The 21,724-nt window shown below is 47.9% G+C and overlaps 1 protein-coding gene across 3 annotated transcripts; it reads right to left on the reverse strand.

Annotated features, from left to right (window-relative positions):
• Positions 1-577: 577 nt before the first annotated feature.
• LOC130285559 (uncharacterized) lies at positions 578-21,489 on the reverse strand. 3 transcript variants are annotated; one of them, XM_056537118.1, is made up of 3 exons: positions 21,452-21,489; positions 14,314-14,458; positions 578-1,446 (listed from the first exon to the last, which is right to left on the reverse strand). In XM_056537118.1, exons 1-3 carry the CDS (start codon positions 21,473-21,475, stop codon positions 1,052-1,054), a joined length of 564 nt encoding a protein of 187 aa, XP_056393093.1. In that variant the 5' UTR covers positions 21,476-21,489; the 3' UTR covers positions 578-1,051. The 3 variants fall into 3 exon arrangements, with proteins under 3 accessions (XP_056393093.1, XP_056393094.1, XP_056393092.1); XM_056537119.1 differs by lacking the exon at positions 21,452-21,489 and adding an exon at positions 21,342-21,426; XM_056537117.1 differs by lacking the exon at positions 21,452-21,489 and adding an exon at positions 20,587-21,061.
• Positions 21,490-21,724: the final 235 nt, after the last annotated feature.

Raw genomic sequence — 21,724 nt, forward strand, 5'->3', positions numbered from 1 at the left:
GATGGTCCAATAATACCCTTAAGTTCCCAACCGTCAACTTATTATGAATTTAATCCTAAATTATAAGGACTTTATTGAACTGGTCCATAAACTAAATAAGGAATAATAAAGAATAACAAAATCACACTCTTAAAAGTACTGCATGCATAACAGCCTGTTGATTCAATGTTGGGCTAAAAATAGCTCCTTATGTTATCTGATTTGTAGGGGCCATTCTGCAGATAATGTCCCTTTCTACTTTGGCTGGAGCATGCAGCTAGTTAAAACCAAAAAACACTGCCCCCTCAACGTTTCGCCACCTCAGTGGCTTTGTCAAGAGGCATGTGGCCCATGTGGGCCTTGCCCAACACTGAATCAATAACCAAACAGGCTGTTATAGATGCAGTGCTCTTAAGAGTGTGATTTCGTTATTCTTTATTATTCCTTATTTAGTTTATGGATCAGTTCAATAAAGTCCTTATAATTTAGGATTAAATTCATAATAAGTTGACGGTTGGGAACTTAAGGGTATTATTGGACCATCTAGGTGGTCTTTAAGTATTCAGCAATCTTCGGCTCTCCCATAGCTATATGGAGGGGGCATGGCATGACGCACCACTGTGAATGCGAGCCGGGGCTCCAAAATCTAAAACTTATCCCAAATCCAAAGTTTTTTCTCGTGACACTTCTTCTTTAATTATAGTGACTAGTGTCGACTGGGACAGAACGGTCCTGCCAAACACACCCGGGGACTATGGCTGACTACTTACTACACCTAGTTTGGAAAGCCCTGGTCTAAACTAATGCATTATGTGAAATAAGCAAACGGCTGTCCGGGCATGCTGGGAGTTGTAGTTTTGCAACAGCTGGAGGCACCCTGGTTGGGAAAGACTGGTATAAAGTATCTCAGCTTACATGTAGCCGGTGTGTGTAAGCTTCAGATATCAGAATTATGCTGCTGCTCTGGATGTGACTGGAGGATAAGACATGATGTAGTGCGTTGTAGCCTTCCTAGAGGTCATTACTCTTGCGGTCACATGCCCTGGCTCCCGACACACCAGGCCGTCTGCGTTTAGCGTCCATCTCCGCTCCCATCTTGCAGTGTGACTTTTGCGCGTCGTGTTCCCTCCAGTTCAGTCATCCTCTGATACAATTCCACCAGCAACTCATTGTGCCCGTTTAGTAACTCGGTGAGAGCTGCCACCTTGTGGGCGAGCTGGGTAGTGCTGGCTCTACCTCTCCCTGGCCCCAGGGCACTGATGGCACGTGGCTCTCCGTGGCATGCCTTCTTAGGCAGCTGGTCTGAGATCTTTTTCTCTTCTAGATGATGCGTTCTGTTTGCACATTCTTCTTTGTGCGCATCCTCCATATTCTTCATCCTCCCGTCTATTATTTCCACGCGTTTCTCGATCGTTCCCAACCGCTCCGGCACTTGGACCGCAGTGTCCCTGACTTTGTCTTTCAGTTCTGAAAAATAGCGCAATCAATTACATACTCACATGTGAAACCCAGTATGTCAGAATGAAATCTCATCCCATAATTAGGAAAATCTGATTACTAGTGCTCACTGAGATTGCTGATATCATGTGACTAGCCGCCTCCACGGTGTCCATTTTAGGACATCGACAGACGTAACTCCGTCCTCCATCAGGTGAAACAGCGTCCCGCCTCCTCCCTCGGGCCAATCTCCGGCAGGCATCAGCCGCAACTCCCTCCTCCCTCCTTTGTCATCCTAAAGTCTCTCATCTGAAACTCCGTCATCCCCCAGATGAAATACTTTCCTGACGTGTAGCAGAACCGAGTCAGTGTCGGCTCTTTGCTGTACGGGTCCTGCTGTACACGCTATTCAATGCTGGCTCTGCTCTACGGGTTCTGCTGTACATGTTATTCAGTGTCGGCTCTGCTCTACGGGTTCTGATGTACATGTTATTCAGTGTCGGCTCTGCTCTACGGGTTCTGCTGTACATGTTATTCAGTGTCGGCTCTGCTCTATGGGTTCTGCTGTACATGCTATTCAGTGTCGGCTCTGCTATACGGGTTCTGCTGTACATGTTATTCAGTGTTGTCTCTGCTCTACGGGTTCTGCTGTACATGCTATTCAGTGTTGTCTCTGCTCTACGGGTTCTGCTGTACACGCTATTCAATGCTGGCTCTGCTCTACGGGTTCTGCTGTACATGTTATTCAGTGTCGGCTCTGCTCTACGGGTTCTGCTGTACATATTATTCAGTGTTGTCTCTGCTCTACGGGTTCTGCTGTACATGTTATTCAGTGTTGGCTCTGCTCTACAGGTTCTGCTGTACATGTTATTCAGTGTCGGCTCTGCTCTATGGGTTCTGCTGTACATATTATTCAGTGTTGTCTCTGCTCTACGGGTTCTGCTGTACATGCTATTCAGTGTTGTCTCTGCTCTACGGGTTCTGCTGTACATGCTATTCAGTGTTGTCTCTGCTCTACGGGTTCTGCTGTACATGCTATTCAGTGTTGTCTCTGCTCTACGGGTTCTGCTGTACACGCTATTCAGTGTTGGCTCTACTATACAGACTCTGTAGAACATGTAATGTCTGTAGTACATGTGCAAGTTTCACAGTTTCGACTCTGCTATACATGCTGTGCAGCGTCGGCTCTGCTATGCGGCAGGAAGTTGCAAGGGAGGGAGAGTCGTCTGAGACATGACGGCGTTTTGGACGAGGGAGTTTCGTATGAGGGAGGATGGAGTTGTGGCTGAAGGATGATGGCGATTGGTGCGAGGGAGGAGGCGGGACGCCGTTTCCCATGACGGAGGACGGAGTTGCGACTGACGACTGATCGCGATTGGTCCAAGGGAGGAGGCGGGATGCCGTTTCACTTGACGGAGGACGGAGTTACGTCTGACGACTGACGATGTCCTAAAATGAACACCGTATGTCTCAGTTCAGTCAACGAATGGACTCATTGGCAGTCGAGGAACAAGGAACCTTCGCTTGATATAAAGTTCTTTCCATGTCCATTCCTGCCATAGTAATCAGATTTTTGTAAAACTATGTATTAGCTAATTGTGTAGATTTGCATAAACTAGTTATTACTATATGAAACCCAATATATCAAAGTGATATCTTAATGACAGTCTCATCCTGCAATCAGAAATATCTGTTTACCAGTGCCGACTAAGGTTGCCGATATCATGTGACTGCTAGCCGGTGCATTGCCGTGGAATGAGATTTGCCATAGAATGAGATGGTCCGCCTCCATCACATCCTATTGGCTCTCTCTTGTCACGTGACATATTTAAACGTCACACATCGATGCGCACAGTAGTGTCAGTTTGGCTATCACAGGGAGAGGATCTCCTCACCCTGTGATAGCTGAAGCTGTACGGAGCTCTCATGGCCTCTGTGGCCCGACAGAAGTTCACACATGTACGCAGCTCATACGGCTGCCTCATATACATTTACTGTTGATCCACAGCGCTATCGGGATCCCTATGCCCGATGGCGCTGTCATCAGGATCCCCACGCCCGCAGCTCTACACCCCGTCCCCCGCATCTCTACTCCCCGTCCCCCGCAGCTCTACTCCCCGTCCCCCGCAGCTCTACTCCCCGTCCCCTGTGAACGCTCAGGGAGCGATCCACAGCGCTATGGGGATTCCTACGCCCGATGGCGCTGTGATCAGTGTGCGTCCCCGCGAGCGCCCCATGCCCGCAGCTGTACTCCCCGTCCCTCCGTAGCTCTACTCCCCGTCCCGTTAACGCTCAGGGAACGGGGAACAGAAAGCAGAGCATTGGGCGCAGGTTAAGTTATTCGCGTAGTGCTGCGCATGCGCAGTACTACTTTACCTGCGCCCGATGCTCTACTTTCTGTTCCCCGTTCCCTGAGCGTTAACGGGACGGGGAGTACAGCTGCGGGGGGCGGAGGACGGGGAGTACAGCTGCGGGGGGCGGAGGACGGGGAGTACAGCTGCGGGCATGGGGCGCTCGCGGGGACGCACACTGATGACAGCGGCATCAGGAATAGGAATCCCCATAGCGCTGTGGATCGCTCCCTGAGCGTTCACAGGGGACGGGGAGTAGAGCTCCGGGGGACGGGGAGTAGAGCTGCGGGGGACGGGGAGTAGAGCTGCGGGGGACGGGGAGTAGAGATGCGGGGGACGGGGAGTAGAGCTGCGGGGGACGGGGAGTAGAGATGCGGGGGACGGGAAGTACAGCTGCGGGGGACGGGGTGTAGAGCTGCGGGCGTGGGGATCCTGATGACAGCGCCATCGGGCATAGGGATCCCGATAGCGCTGTGGATCAACAGTAAATGTATATGAGGCAGCCGTATGAGCTGCGTACATGTGTGAACTTCTGTCGGGCCACAGAGGCCATGAGAGCTCCGTACAGCTTCAGCTATCACAGGGTGAGGAGATCCTCTCTCTGTGATAGCCAAATTGACAATGCTGTGCGCATCGATGCGTGACGTTTAAATATGTCACGTGACAAGAGAGAGCCAATAGGATGTGATGGAGGCGGACCATCTCATTCTATGGCAAATCTCATTCCACGGCAATGCACCGGCTCCTTGTCTCACTTAAAGGACAACTGTAGTGGTACACATTTATATATGCCCGTGCCCAGGCCTCAAAAATAAACAAAATAAACTCATACATACCTTCCTACGAGCCTCCGTTGGTCCGGCACAGGCCTCACGGTCCGGCAGTGCTGATGTCATTCCACTTCCTGGGGACGGGGACGCCGCAGAGCCGTTGACGTATCACCGGCCGTAGCGATGTCCTGCCCCGGCTGGTGATAGGCTGAGCCCACTGTCATGTAAGGAGCTCTGGCCGGCTTCTTACATGACAGTGGGCTCAGAGTATCACCGACCGGGGTGGGACATCACTACGGCCGGTGATACGCCGACGGCACGGGCATATATAAATGTTTACCACTGCAGTTGTCCTTTAAAGGGGTACTCCACCGGCCAGCGTTCGGAACAAAATGTTCTGAATGCTGTTTTCTCGCTTTTCTTGGGTTGGCCACACCCTTCGTGCCGTCATGCCCACGGATGCCCACGTCATGCCCACGTCATGCCCATAGATTTGCATTGAGGGGGGCGTGAAGCTTGCAGCTTCCGCATTCATGACATCACGCCATGCCCCCTCCATCGGTCCTTTGGATAGGGGATAAGATGTGTGTAATGGAGTACCCCTTTAAAGGGAACCAAGCATCAGATTGTACCATATATAACGTTAGCAACATGATATACGGTAAAATCTTCATCATAACCATTCCTGGGGGAAGTTCCTACCCACAGGGATGGTGAGGATAGGAAGTTTGAAAGGTGTCCCCTGCCGCCCCTGTACGTAGTCCCCTAGGCGGGGAGCTATACTTACCTAGTCCTGTAATCACACCCTCTCCACGTCATTAACACCCCATGTCACTGTTCTGCTCCCATGGCAGACGAAGCAGAACGGTGATGTGGGCTGTCAATCACAAGGAGGGGGCGTGATTACAGCCCAGAAGACGGGGCTATCTTCCTGGCCAGGGGACTACGTACAGGGGCGGCGGGGACACCTTACAAACTTCACATCCTCACCATTCCTGGGGGCAGGATTGTGAGGATGAAGATTGTTATGGATATGAATATGACATACATTTTATTTGCTATATTTGTGTTTTTATGCCCATAAGCTTCACTGATTTAAAGGGGTACTCCGCGGCTCAGCGTTTGAAACAAACTGTTACGAACGCTGGAGCCGGCGCCGGGAGCTCGTGACGTCACACCCCACCCCCTCGATGCAAGTCTATGGGAGGGGGCGTGACGCTGTCACGCCCCCTCCTATAGACTTGCATTGAGGGGGCAGGGCTATGACGTCACAACAGTTTGTTCCGAACGCTGAGCAGCGGAGTACCCCTTTAAAGTGTCTAATGTACCTGGGCTTTGTGAATATATTGTATTCACTGACCACATGGTTTGATTGGACATTTTGAGTCTACACTCCCTGAGACACATGGCTTACCCCAAGCCACGAACCACAACAAAGATTTTACCATAAATAACGCGAGTTCTCCCTATCTGTTTTGCCATGGTTTCCCAAGTTTTATGTTAGGCTTGGTTCACACCACATTTTTGCAATACGGTTCCCGTATATGTTTTAAATGTTAAAACCGTACGGAACCGTATTGAAAACCATATGCATTGACTCTCCTTTGAAAACCGTATGCCAAAACAATGCATCAGGTTGTGTCCATTTTGCATCCTGTACGGTTTTGTCAGTTTTTTCCCCTGTACCCAAAACCGTAGCCTACCATGGTTTTTGGTCCGGATTAAAAAACGTGTTGAAAAAACGCATTAATAACCACCCTCTGTTTCCTATCATTGAGCCAGTTACTTACCCACTTGCACACATTCACCACCAGCCCCATCCTTCTCATTTTATGCACCAACCTTTTATGTGGCACTGTATCAAATGCTTTGGAAAAATCCATTTATGGTCAGATTCTTTCTTTGGTCACATGCATAACCCTACCAACTTATCCTAGGCCTGGTGTGTGCCCGGTTGGCCGTATGGAGTAGCCTGAGGTAAGAAGTGGGCTACCCAAATGATGTGTAATGTATATGCTAAAAATAAGAGAGAAGTGGGCGGGAGAAAGAATACCCGCACATCCCCCAGAATCCTGCAGCCTGCTTAAATACGGATCCGGACTCCTCCCACAAATTTGGTTAACCCATAAGGTTAACCATCACTTATGGTCAGATTCTTACTTTGGTCACGTGCATAACCCTACCAACTTATCCTAGGCCTGGTGTGTGCCCGGTTGGCCGTATGGAGTAGCCTGAGGTAAGAAGTGGGCAAAACACCAACTTGTAGGAAAAGGTAATTTTATTGTATTAAACATCAATTAGACACTGGCCAACAAATTGAAGGCCTCAGCAATTTCAACCTGCGGATTGGGGATATATAATTGATAACATTGTGAGTTCCATCGTCCTAATCTTTTGATGATATGCGCGGGCACCCTTTGCTTAGAAGCCGAAGACGCCGCCCCATTCTGAATGAATGCCCAGAAATGGAAGCAGGGTTAACCCCGGAGCTGCGTGCCAAAATTCTTACATGTTTGATGAGATCTTTAGAGGTAAGTGCTAGTTTTGGAAAAGGGAGTAATGGTGACTCCGGGGCTTGACCCCTGAGTGACGCTAATAGTTGATGAAAAACCCTGACTGGGCACCAAGGGTTATTGGTAGGAAAGTACTCCACCTGAGTTTGCTTAACTTGTTGTGTTTTCGTGTGATCAAGCAAAAGATAATATCCTGAACCAGTAGGGGCCAAGTGTCTGATTTGCAGAGTATCAGTGCCGTAATTGGTCTTTGTAAATTCTCCTGGCCGGAGGAACCCATAGAACCCTAAATAAATAGCAGCCTTAAGAACCAAACTCCCTCTAAAACCAAATGGATTGTTGTCCAGTGCCGTACTGATATTCTGGAAAGTGGCAATCAATAATGGTACCCTGCCTGGAGGTTTCGGTTTATCAGATTTCAAGATACCCTTAAGGGCAGCCTTGACTGCATGCGAGCTGATTTTGGAAGGGGAGCTAGGATTACTGAGGGAGTGATGATGTTGGACCCCTGCCAAGTACAACCTATAGAGTTGTGAGACAGCTTTAATGAAGTGTGGCAAAAATACACAAAAGCTAGGACATATTGGATGCAGAAAGGGGAAGAAGAAGGATGTAATTGTTGGAACCTAACAAAAGCCTTCCAAGCTGTACTGTATGACCTAGCCGTGGTTGAAGCTAATGACTGATTGATTAAGTTAATTGCTCCGGCATGCAACGTGCTCAATCCAGCATCAGGGTGTTGAACGGAGGTGCTGTAGAGGCCAACCTGTCCGCTTCTGGCATAACTTGCTGGAAAGCCTGGAAGTTAAAGTGTGACAAGACATCGGCTGCCAGATTTCTCTTACCCTCAATATGTACACATTCAATGTGAAACTTATGCATTAGCGCGGTGTGAATTAATTTCCTTAAAAAGGACATGATACTCAGTGATTTTGATCTGCCTTTGCAGTAGCATCCCTAGTAGCAGTATTATCCATAAAGAACACTACGGTCTGACCCTGCCAAAGATGACCCCAGTTCTGATCTGCGGCAACAATAGGGACAATTTCAAAAAGGGCTGAGGTGGGCCAAGCCTCTGAAAACCAATGAGACACAAAAATAGCAGCGTAACCGGCTGTAGCCGCAGCATCAGATATCACCACCGGGGAAAATTGACCAGCCTTCGGGATAAACATAGCAACCCCATTCCAGTCTGACAAATACTGATCCCACATGATCAAGTCTGCCCGGGCTGCTTGATCAAGCACCACAGGGGAGTCAGCATCAGGGGCGGATGGCAACAGGGCCAGAAGTCTAGAGATAAATGTTCTCCCTTGAGGGATGATCCTCATTGCAAAGTTAAGCATTCCCAGCAGACTCTGCAGCTGTTGTCTGTTGGTCACCATATTGTGAGAAAAATTGTACAAGACTGTACGAATCCGTACAAGTTTGTCTTGAGGAAGGCTTGCTTCTAACCTAACCGTATCAAGGACAACTCCCAAATAAGTAATGGTTGTAGAAGGACCCTCCACCTTTCTGTCAGTTATAGGAACGTTGAGACTCCTGGAAACATGCAAAAGAGTTCCCAAGTCTCTAGGCTCACAAAAAGGGGCTTCCAGCAAAAGGAAGTCATCCAAGTAATGAAGGACGTTTTTGCAAGACCAGTGATTGGTCAATATCCACTCAAGAGCTATGGCAAAGGAATCAAATAACCATGGACTGCTCTTAGATCCAAAGTCAGACGGGTCGCAAAATAGTATTGTCCGTGCCATATAATGCTGTGCCACGGCCAAAGAGTGGGTCGTATGGGCAACAGCTTAAAGGCATCGGAGATATCTGCTTTTGAGAGCCATGTGCCTGCCCCTAGCTTCAAGATACGTTGAATTGCTGAGTCCACTGAAGTGTATTTTAACATGACTTCCTCTGAAGATATGAGAGAATTAATGCTCGGAGTACTGCTTGAATGAGGAGCTGACAAATTATAGATTAATCAGAATTTATTGGAGAATTTCCCGCATGCAACCCCGATCGGGCTAACCCTCCATTTATTAAAGGGAGCCCTTTCAAATGGTCCTATCACAAAACCTTTACGTACTTCATTATTAAGGAGTTCTGCCACTACTTCTGGACAACTCTGTGCCAATTGAAGATTCCTACATTCATACGTCTCGTGAGGTACGCAAACCATACCCGTATTGAACCCATGAATGAAACCTTCACATAGAAAGTTCACAAAATCCAGAGACGGATGGCCGTACAGAAATGACCTGAGCACATCAGGATTAACCCTGCCTAGTCATGCCTCGGCACCAGACCTCTTGGGACACTGAGTTTTAGGATGGGCCCTATGGCAAATACAGCAGATGTGCAGGAGCCTACATTGACTGAAGCGGCAAGCTGATAAATTAAAATTATTACAAATCTGGGCGTTGCCCAAATAATGCACTGGCCTGCCCAATTTATCAACTGTAGGACATGGTTGCGTTTTGGCTGCTGCCCCTTCAGTTGCAGACGCTACCTCACCAGAAGAGGAACACCAATTGGTGGCGTGGGTCGAAGACTGACAGACCCTGCAGAGTGGAGCCCTGAGGCCCGCAAAATGTCTGCAAAAAAGTTCGGTATCTAATACTGTCCAATTGGTGCCCTGGAACTGGGAAAGAGTTGCAGCTGCTTTTGCCGAAAACAACCGATGATAATCATAGAAAGAATACCCTCCATACTTATAGCCTAGGTCGACCAACTTGTGCAGGTACAGATCAAGTTCACCTCTCCTACTTGGGTGAGCAGAGCACAGAACTTCCTGGAACAGCCCAAAAGCCAAGACAAATTCCGGCAAGTTCAACTTCCTGCTCAACCTGGGGTCCCTGGCTTTAACGGTGACCGAAACTTCCCCACACGTGAAAGTTCTGTTGTCCAGGATATCCTGTGAGGCAATCAGGAGTGATGCCAGATTGACATCTTTGCCATCCAAGATGTCTTTCCTGATAGTGGAATTTACAAGAGCCACTGGAACTGGGACCTCGGGTACCGAGGGCACAGTCTGTGCCTTGGGAATAGGTGCTGGATCTGCGACAGCCACAGCTGATGTACCCGGAGTGCCAGCTCCCTCGGAAGTTGTTGCCTGCCTAGTGGCAGCTAGTGGGCCAGCGACTACTGTGGGAGCAGTTGCGTTAGAACGAGCCTCAAGACCCGCCATTCTGTCTTGCATCTCTTGCATAGAAGCTGTCAGCGTATTTAACATGGTATGAATTTGCACCAGAGACACATTATCCCTAACCGACTGCTCGCTGGTCCCCGGAGTACCGTGAGAGCAAAGAATTCTATAAAGTTCAGCTTTCCTAGCCATGGCTGGATATGGAATGCCCTTACAGCAAAGCTCAGCAACAATTTTAGGCACCGTCCAAGTTCTGAGCGACATAGCACTCCCTTGAGAGGAAGATCTGGCTGGTGATGGGGGCACAGCGGTCCCTTCCATGGATTCAGAACACATAGACATTGCCTGCAACAACAATAACACCCGTAAGCCCGGAGCTAAGCGTAAATTAAGACATGAAGAGGACAACATGAGGCGCGTGGGTTGACAAGCAACCTGCCTCTAGAGGGTGCACAGGACGAGACAAGTGAACTATCTAAGTCAGATTATGAGGCGCGAGGATTGACGAGGGCAATCCACCTCTACTGACCCCCCCCTCCCAAAAACCTTAGAATAAATTCTGCCCGTAAAGAACATGAGGCATCGAGGTCTGACCCGGTAAACCGCCTCAAGCAGAAGCGAGAGGAGAAAGCGTGAATTTCAATACCACTGATAGAGGTGATAAACTGAAGAACATCCACCTGACTGAGCCGTGATACATACAAGGCTGAGACGCCGTACTGTGTGACACCAAAACCGGCCTTTAAATTCAACGTATAACCCTGAAACGTGTGATCACCAAACCCCCTGCAACCCCAACAATACCTGAATCTGACAACACGATGACCCCTGAACAAAACCTATGCCTGAGAAAATCAGAAGCATAGATCAGCGAAAGAGGTCTGTGGAACCATAATATCTCCCTTAATAAGAAATAAATACATACACCGTACTGAAAAGGAGGAGGAATTCTTTGGAACTGAGGAAAGGATATATCGCAAACTCCTGCTGAAAAGGAAACCGAAATTGCAGAAACCAATCACTATAAAAATAAGTATGAATTGAACCGATCCAGAAAATAAGCAATACATACACGAAAAATAGTAGACACAGTTGATGCAGAAAAAGACCACACCGATATGTGGAGTAAGCGATGACTGCTCGGCTAAAAAAGTAAACACGATTGAACCTAAACCGGAAACATACAACGTTAATAAACTCCCCCATCCCTAAAGAAATACATACAATACTGAAAGCTGCGTAAAAATACTCTGAAGAATTGGTGGACTTCACATCAACCGAATCTGAAAAACATGAAGGGAATACCCCTAAATATGTATTTTAAGCATCAGACGTAACCAGAGTAATAATATGATATAACCTATGACATCGCAGATTACTATCCCCACCTTACTTATCTAGCCTAATTAGCAGACCTCAGATACTGACATGTCTGCAGCACCTGAACAGGAGCCAGGTAACTATATTACATAACCTCCAGACTAACTACAAGTACCTAACATGCCCCCTTTCTGCAATAGATCTCCTCTGTCCTTGCACATACCCCCCCCCCCCCCCCCAAGACGAAACAACAGGAAACCTGTAAGCCAAACACTTAGACAGATGAACTGTGTCCGGCACAGCCGAAAAACTATGCGCATGCGCCGCTACTGGTAACCCCAGCAATGGCCGAAAACGAAAGTAAACTCCCGGCCGCTACCCGAGTGGTAAGGGAGAGCAGCCGGACTCCGGACGTAACCTACCCCTCTGAGTCCGCAACTACGGCAAGGTATCCCGGCACCCAGATAATGACCGGACCCAGGGGGAGAAAGTAAAAGAATAAAATAACCACCGTAGCGCAGTTGAACTGCGCTGCCTTACCTGACCGCCGACACCTGACAGGAACGATGAGACCAGCACGCCAGCTGGCCGGAAAAGGTATATCCCGGAGATGGTATGATGCACTAGGAAAGAATACCCGCACATCCCACAGAATCCTGCCGCCTGCTTAAATACGGATCCAGACTCCTCCCACAAATTTGGTTAACCCATAAGGTTAACCATCACATATACAACATCCAGCGATTGCTCCTGGTCCAGTCTGGAGCTCACCTCCTCATAAAAGCTGATCAGATGACAGGACCGATCCCTCATAAATCCATGCTGATATGGGGTCATACATTTATTTTTATCAAGATATTCCAAAATAGCATCTCTTAGGAAACCCTCAAACAATTTAGATACAACAGAGGTTAAACTAACAGGTCTGTAATTCCCGGGGTCACCTTTTGATCCCTTTTTAAATATTGGCACCACATTTGCCTTGCGCCAGTCCTGGGGAAAAGTCCCTGTCACTATAGAGTCCCTGAATATTAAAAATAGGGGTCTGTCTATCACATTACTTAATTCCTTTAGAACACGGGGGTGAATGCCATCTGGACCTGGCAATTTGTCTATTTAGATTTTTTGTAGGCGGCACTGTACTTCTTCCTGGGTTAGACAGGTGACCTGTACTTCTTCCTGGGTTAGACAGGTGACCTGTACTGGGGAGTTTACCTTATCTCGCTGTATTTCTCCTGGCATTTAATTTTCCTTGGTGAATACAGTGGAGAAGAATTGGGTTTAATATATTTGCTTTTTCCTGATCCCCATTTATAATTTCTTCCTCATCATTTTTTAAAGGGCCCACACTTACATTTTTTATCTTTTTGCTATTTATATAGTTAAAGAACATTTTGGGGTTAGTTTTACTCCATTTGGTAATGAGTCTTTCTGTCTATTTTTGAGGCTTTTATCTGTTTTTTACATATTTTACATTTTTCTCTATACCTTTTTAATGCTTCCTCACTGCCGTCCTGTTTTAGTAGTTTAAATGCTTTATTTTTGTCATTTATTGCCCCCTTAACATTTTTGTTCATCCATATTGGTTTTCTTTTATTTCTGACCCTTTTATTCCCATAAGGTATATACATCTTACAGTGAGAATCTAAGATATTTTTAAAAGTCTCCCATTTAGTGTCAGTATTCTTGTTTTTGAGGACATTATCCCATTTTATATTGTTAAGGTCTTCTCTGAGTTGATCGAACTTTGCTTTTCTAAAGTTAATTTGTTTTTGTGGCCCCTCAAGAGATTCCCTTATTGAAGAACAAGTTATAATGTATTATATTTTGATCACTATTTCCTAGGTGTCCTTCTACCTGCACATTAGTTACTCTGTCAGGTCTGTTGGTTAATATTAAGTCTAGTAGGGCGCCCCCTCTGGTCGGGCCCTGCACCATTTGGGACAGATAATTGTCTTTAGTTATAGTCAGAAACCTGTTTCCTTTATGAGATTCACAGGTCTCAGTCTCCAGTTTATATCAGGATAGTTAATATCCTCCATTATTATCACATCATTCTGATTTGCTGCCTTGTTTATTTGCCTTATTAATTGATCTTCTGCTTCTTCCATTATGTTTGGTGGCTTATAGCAAACCACTACCAGAATTTTTTTATTTTTCTCTCCATATATTTCTACCCATAATGGCTCCACATTATCGTTTCCCTCCCATATATCCTCCCACAGTGCGGCCTTCAGACTGGACTTTACATAAAGACAGACTCCTCCCCCTTTCCGTTTTGTCCGATCCTTCCTGAATAGACTATAACCCTGTAAGTTGACTGCCCAGTCACAGCTATCGTCCAACCAAGTCTCTGTTATACCCGCTATGTCATAATCCTCCTCAGACATCAACCACTCCAGTTCATCAGTTTTATTGGTCAGACTTCTGGCATTAGTCAACATGCAATTCAATGGTGTATGTTTTTTCTTCCTGTGAAGCCTATCCCTATTAACTATTCTAACCCCTCCCTCCGCTCCACCCCCAGGTACATTAATAAGTCCCCCTTCTCTATCTACACTATCTTCCTACTCTATGTTGTAGGTTCCCTCCCCCTAGTCCCTAGTTTAAACACTTCTCCACCCTTCTAGCCATCTTCTCCCCAAGCACAGCGCCCCCTCCCCATTGAGGTGCAGCCGGTCCCTACGGTAGAGTCGGTAACCGACAGCGATACAGTTTAGTCAGGTTTTGAGGAATCTGTTTTATCAAAAACCTGATACGGAACTGTATAGCAAAAACGTGGTGTGTACCCAGCCTTACACATATTACACCTTGGCAGGACGCTGAAGTCGTCCTCATTGTCCTCATCGTTCTCATCATCCTTTTCATCTTCCTCCAGGTTTCATCTTGAAATTTTTGGAGTTTCCTGAACCGAAGCCAAAGTTCAACCAGACCGATGTGCATACGGGGCGCAGCCTGCAACAAAGCAGAAGGAAGCAATGTAATCGGGAGCTAGAGGACATGTCTGCAGATCATTGCACAATGAAACATTCTGCATCTCTAATATGTTGGCATTCCAATTCTTGGCCAAACACATTAACCCTCTAATATACTTCATTAAAAAAAGTATTTCTTTTTTATAGAAATAATGGCTTATAAAAAAAAGACAACTAGGGGTCCCCATACCATCCGGAACATAATCCTGTCCGGCGACAGCAGCATCTTTGTCCCAGCTGAAGTACAGGCTGGTACAAATTCCAGGTGCTCACTCCTGTCCTATCAGACTGAGAGGAGGGGGTTACAGAGCAGCCTGTAGTGATTGAATGAAGAGACCCAGCACAGCAGACTCAGGGAAGAAATGAGTTCACGGTGAGTGAGGGCGGGCTCAGTGCTTGCATCGCCCCTTCCTGAGCAGTGGATGTCAGAATGAGTGAGCAGCAGAACAGAAGGATTGCTAAGCCAAATACAGAAGTGAGAGGCATAAAAAAGATGACATGTAAAGCATTTGCATGACCTAGTGAGTAACAGATAATCATAAAATAGTGACATTAGTAGCAGTCACTATACAGACCCCCCTCCCAACCAAAGTTTAGCATGCTACGTCTGTCATCCAGCTGGAAAGGACTTATGACTGGGGGCATAAGCTAAGAAATCTCAGTAGTATACATCATTTTTTAAAAAAATTTCTATGCACAAATATGATCTTTTTGGGTACAGTTATAAGGGATGCCGTGGTCGGGGAGGAGCAGGGGGTTCCTACCTCTAGCTTTGATATTTTCTTATAGATGCCTTTGCTTAAAGGGGTACTCCACCCCTAGACATCTTATCCCCTATCCAAAGGATAGGGGATAAGATGTCTGATCACGGGGGTGCGGCAGCTGGAACCCCCGCGATCTCTGTGCAGCCCCCATCAGCCCCCACGCCCCCTCCCATAGACTTGCATTGAGGAGGCGTGGTGTGACATAATGAGGGGCGTGGTCATAACATCTAGACCCCCACTCCAAGCGTTCGGAACAAAATATTCCGAATGCTTGGACAGTAGAGTACTGTCCACAGTGCTCTCTGCTGACACATCTGTCCATTTCAGGAACTGTCAAGAGCAGGAGCAAATCCCCATAGCAAACCTCTCCTGCTCTGGACAGTTCCTGACACAGACAGAGGTGTCAGCAGAGAGTACTTGTGGTCAGACAGAAAAGAAATTCAAAAAGAAAAGAACTTCCTGTGGATCATACAGCAGCTGATAAGTACTGGAAGGATTAAGATTTTTAAGTAGAAGTAATTTACAAATCTGTTTAACTTTCTGTCACCAGTTCATTTAAAAAAAAATTGTTTTCCACTGGAGTACCCCTTTAAAGCCCACACATTGTCCAAACTGCATGTGTCGTCTACCTGGATGGGTGTAAGTGATACATATGCTGCAAGCAGATGACCTTCAAGATTTCAGTATAGTTCACCTTAGATCAACTACTTTACTGCCTTATCTGAAAACCTTTGCTCATGACACCAATGCTAATGCCCAATGTAACCATCATATACAATTTATAGTCTATAGCTGTTCCTTTATGGGGCAGAGAAGCCATTGGTCCTTCAGATGCTACTATAACCTCTGCATAGACCTAAAGAGACCTCATGTTTCAGATATTCAAGGTCTGACCCCACCATTGGGTGTCCGCTCCTCACCTGTTTGATAAGCTCTAAACTCCATCCTTGAAAGCCCGGCTGGTTGATCATCTGAAGGGCCTGGTCAACTTCTTTCTTGATGTCCTCATCCAAAAGGTCCATATTTAGCAGCGGCCACCCAAGGTCCCCACAAGACAAGCCACAGACGAGACAGAAGAGAATGCAAACCAGATTCCTCCGAGAGTCCATGGCGGCTTCTGAATCCACAAGCCTGGTCTCGTAAAAGGGGCCTTCATGGCCGAGCACAGTGCTGGAGCACAATGTAACCCGAGCACCTCCTCACCACTTGTTATCCTTGTGTTATTTAAAGTCTTCACTCAGTGGGGAACATTGACCATATGGCATAGTAAAACTTCACTACACTTGGGTAAACTTTCTCCAAACACCAAATATCCAGGGTCTACTCCCTGCAAAGGTGTCAACTGGTCGTAAATCAGAGAGGATCCACCAGGTCATGGGGTTGCCATCTTGAAACCATCAATCTTATATTTTATACTTATAGTTTTGAAGACGTTGTGATATATTACCCCCTTGTAAGGCCAGATATAGTTCATCTCTACACCAAGAGGGGACTGACCACTTAAAAGCATGACAGAACCTTCATGCAACTTTATTCTTCTGCTCTGAGAAATCAAAGAAAAATTCTGTGTAATGTCCATTTCTGTGTTTTTTCATTTTTTCTGCTTTTGGTCCTGTTCAGCCATTGTTTTTGTTTCTGAACAGTTTCTGTGCTAATTCTCCCTGGTTTGGGAAGAGTTAACCCTCCAGCCCTGGGAGTGTATAAAAGGCCTGTGTGCTGGTAATTAGATCTGTATTCTGACCATGTCTGGTTTATTATGTTCACGTTGTCTGTTTAAGCACATGTCCTGAGTTTTTACCATGGTTACCTGTCTTGTTTGATATATAGATTTTAGCCTGCTTTGTTTTAGTACATTGGTCAGGTTTTAGTATTGTGTAAGTTCGTCCTGCATTTGCTTTGTGTTGCCTTAGTCTTTATTCACACTGTGTGTTTTGTCAGTCCTGTTTTAACCCCCCCTCAAACTAAGTAATAGGGGGAGAAGGGCCTTGGTAAGAGAGGAGACAAAGTACCCAATGGTCACTTTGCCTGAGCTCCAAAGATCCTTTGTGTAGAAGGTATAAAATGGTGAGTGAAGCATGCATCACATCTGGAGGAAACCAGGCACTGCCCATCACCTGCCCAATACCATCCCTACAGTGATCATGGTGGGGGCAGCATCACATCTGGAGGAAACCAGGCACTGCCCATCACCTGCCCAATACCATCCCTACAGTGATCATGGTGGGGGCAGCATCACATCTGGAGGAAACCAGGCACTGCCCATCACCTGCCCAATACCATCCCTACAGTGATCATGGTGGGGGCAGCATCATGTGTGGAGGAAACCAGGCACTGCCCATCACCTGCCCAATACCATCTCTACAGTGATCATGGTGGGGGCAGCATCATGTCTGGAGGAAACCAGGCACTGCCCATCACCTGCCCAATACCATCCCTACAGTGATCATGGTGGGGGCAGCATCATGTGTGGAGGAAACCAGGCAATGCCCATCACCTGCCCAATACCATCCCTACAGTGATCATGGTGGGGGCAGCATCATGTCTGGAAGAAACCAGGCACTGCCCATCACCTGCCCAATACCATCCCTACAGTGATCATGGTGGGGGCAGCATCATGTCTGGAAGAAACCAGGCACTGCCCATCACCTGCCCATTACCATCCCTACAGTGATCATGGTGGGGGCAGCATCATGTCTGGGGGAAACCAGGCACTGCCTATCACCTGCCCAATACCATCCCTACAGTGATCATGGTGGGGGCAGCATCATGTCTGGAGGAAACCAGGCACTGCCCATCACCTGCCCAATACCATCCATACAGTGATCATGGTGGGGGCAGCATTATGTCTGGAGGAAACCAGGCACTGCCCATCACCTGCCCAATACCATACCTACAGTGATCATGGTGGGGGCAGCATCATGTCTGGGGGAAACCAGGCACTGCCCATCACCTGCCCAATACCATCCCTACAGTGATCATGGTGGGGGCAGCATCATGTCTGGGGGAAACCAGGCACTGCCCATCACCTGCCTAATACCATCCCTACAGTGATCCTGGTGGGGCAGCATCATGTCTGGAGGAAACCAGGCACTGCCCATCACCGGCCCAATACCATCCCTACAGTGATCATGGTGGGGGCAGCATCATGTCTGGGGGAAATCAGGCACTGCCCATCACCTGCCCAATACCATCCCTACAGTGATCATGGTGGGGGCAGCATCATGTCTGGAGGAAACCAGGCACTGCCCATCACCTGCCCAATACCATCCATACAGTGATCATGGTGGGGGCAGCATTATGTCTGGAGGAAACCAGGCACTGCCCATCACCTGCCCAATACCATACCTACAGTGATCATGGTGGGGGCAGCATCATGTCTGGGGGAAACCAGGCACTGCCCATCACCTGCCCAATACCATCCCTACAGTGATCATGGTGGGGGCAGCATCATGCTCTGGGGGAAACCAGGCACTGCCCATCACCTGCCTAATACCATCCCTACAGTGATCCTGGTGGGGCAGCATCATGTCTGGAGGAAACCAGGCACTGCCATCACCGGCCCAATACCATCCCTACAGTGATCATGGTGGGGGCAGCATCATGTCTGGGGGAAATCAGGCACTGCCCATCACCTGCCCAATACCATCCCTACAGTGATCATGGTGGGGGCAGTATCATGTCTGGGGGAAATCAGGCACTGCCCATCACCTGCCCAATACCATCCCTACAGTGATCATGGAGGGGGCAGCATCATGGAGGGGGGAAACCAGGTACTGCCCATCTCCTGCCCAATACTATCCCTACAGTGATCATGATGGGGGCAGCATCATGTCTGGAGGAAACCAGGCACTGCCCATCACCTGCCCAATACCATCCCTACAGTGTTCATGGTGGGGGCAGCATCATGTCTGGGGGAAACCAGGCACTGCACATCACCTGCCCAATACCATCCTTACAGTGATCATGGAGGGGGCAGCATCATGTCTGGAGGGAACCAGGTACTGCCCATCACCTGCCCAATACCATCCCTACAGTGATCATGGTGGGGGCAGCATCATGTCTGGAGGAAACCAGTCACTGCCCATCACCTGCCCAATACCATCCCTACAGTGATCATGGTGGGGGGCAGCATCATGTCTGGAGGAAACCAGGCACTGCCCATCATCTGCCCAATACCATCCCTACAGTGATCATGGTGGGGGCAGCATCATGTCTGGAGGGAACCAGGCACTGCCCATCATCTGCCCAATACCATCCCTACAGTGATCATGGTGGGGGCAGCATCATGTCTGGAGGAAACCAGGCACTGCCCATCATCTGCCCAATACCATCCCTACAGTGATCATGGTGGGGGCAGCATCATGTCTGGAGGGAACCAGGCACTGCCCATCATCTGCCCAATACCATCCCTACAGTGATCATGGTGGGGGCAGCATCATGCTGTGGGGGCAGGGAGACTGGTCAGGGTTGATAGAAAACTAAATGAAGCAAAGTTCAGAGATATTCATAATGAAAACATGATTCAGAGCTCTGGACCTCAGACTGGGCTGAAGATTCACCTTCCAACAAGACAATGATCCTAAGTACACAGACAAGACAACTCTGTGAATGTCCTTGAGGGCACAGACAGAGCCTGAACATCTCCTATGAGACCTGAAAATGGCTTCCACCGACCGTCCCCATCCAGCCTGATGATCTGCAGACAAGAATGGCAGAAAATCCCCAAATCCTGGAGTGTAAACCTTGTGGCCTCATCCCCAAGAAGACTGGAGGCCGGAATCACTGCCAAAGGGGCTTCACCTAAGTCCTGAGTAAAGGGTATGAATACTTATGTCACTGTGAGATTCTATTTTTCCTTTTCAATAAATTAGCAAAGATTTCTAGCATTTTGTTATCACTTTATTATTATGGGGGACTGGGTGCAGAATGACAGGAAAAAATTGATTTTTCTTTATATTTTAGAACAAGGAGCAACATAACAAAATGTGAAAAAAGTAAAAGGGTCTGAAAACTTTCCTGTTGCATTGTACCTGATACCTGAGGAATCTCTATAATGTCTCATTCTGTACTGTATTAGTATACAATATACAGTGGTCCCTCAACATATGATGGTTATCCGTTCCAAATGGACCATCGTTTGTTGAAACCATCGTATGTTGAGGGATCCGTGCAATGGAAAGTATAGGACAGTGGTCTACAACCTGCGTACCTCCTGATGTTGCAAAACTACAACACCCAGCATGCCCCGACAGCCAACGGCTGTCCGGGCATGCTGGGAGTTGTAGTTTTGCAACATCTGGAGGTCCGCAGGTTGAAGACCACTGGTATTGGAGGTTATACTCACGTGTCCCCGCCGCTCCGGACCATCACCGCTCGTCACCGCTGCCCTGGATGTCGCCCTCCATCGCTGTCGCCGCGTCCCCGGGGTGTCCCCGACGCTCCGGTAAGGCCTCTGCTTCCCCGGCATCCTCGCTCTCCGTCGCCCCCATTACGTCGTTACGCACGCCGCTCCAATGGATGACGGGACGGCGTGCGCAGCGACGTGATGACGATGATGGAGAGCGCCGACAATGCAGGGGATCCCGAAGAAGACGCGCCGGAGCCCCGAGGACAGGTAAGTGATCGTCAGCGGACCACACGGGGCACCGTAAACGGCTATCCGGTGGCAGCTGAAGCAGTCTGCGCTGCCGGATAGCCGTTTATGCGATGGCCCCGACATACAAAAGCATCGTATGTTGATGCTGCCTTCAACATGCAATGGTCTCTGAGAGTGATCGTATGCTGAAATGATCGTATGTCGGGGACATCGTAGGTCAGGTGGTCACTGTATAAACATAGGGGGAGATTTATTAAAACCTGTGCAGAGGAAAAGTTGCCCAGTTGCCCATAGCAACCAATCAGATCGCTTCTTTCATTTTTAACAAGGCCTCTGTAAAATGAAAGAAGCCATCTGATTGGTTGCTATGGGCAACACAGCAACTTTTCCTCTGGACAGGTTTGGATAAATCTCCCCCATAGTCGTAGTCTTGTGACCAGAGCTTTGGTGTGAGTCTCCATCTAGTATGTAGGGCACCGAATTGCATTTAAAGGGCCACTAACCTCTAAATGTTGGTTGTAGGAAAATCAGTGAGTGATTCTTATATACCAGAGGGAGATATAATCTTTATAGTCTCAGCTAAGAAGGAGCACACGCACTGTAATGTACATACCTTTACCTTACATGAATGACGCATGCAGCAATTGCGCCTTATACATGAGATCTGCAGGAGGTTAAAAAGCCAATGTGTCCAATAAATATAACAAACATACCATATTACCAGCTGTAGAGCGCCACATACTGGTAATCAATAGAACAAGTCCTCCGCTCGATCCCCCTTACCACTGCTCTAGTGCTCCGACCAGGGAGGTGGCGTTCCTCTCCACGTGCAGCGTACAAACAATTGATGAGGTCCGGCACAATAGAGGCAGGTAAAATCCGCTGC

The sequence above is a fragment of the Hyla sarda genome, chromosome 8, assembly GCF_029499605.1.
Source record: "Hyla sarda isolate aHylSar1 chromosome 8, aHylSar1.hap1, whole genome shotgun sequence".
NCBI lineage: Eukaryota > Metazoa > Chordata > Amphibia > Anura > Hylidae > Hyla > Hyla sarda.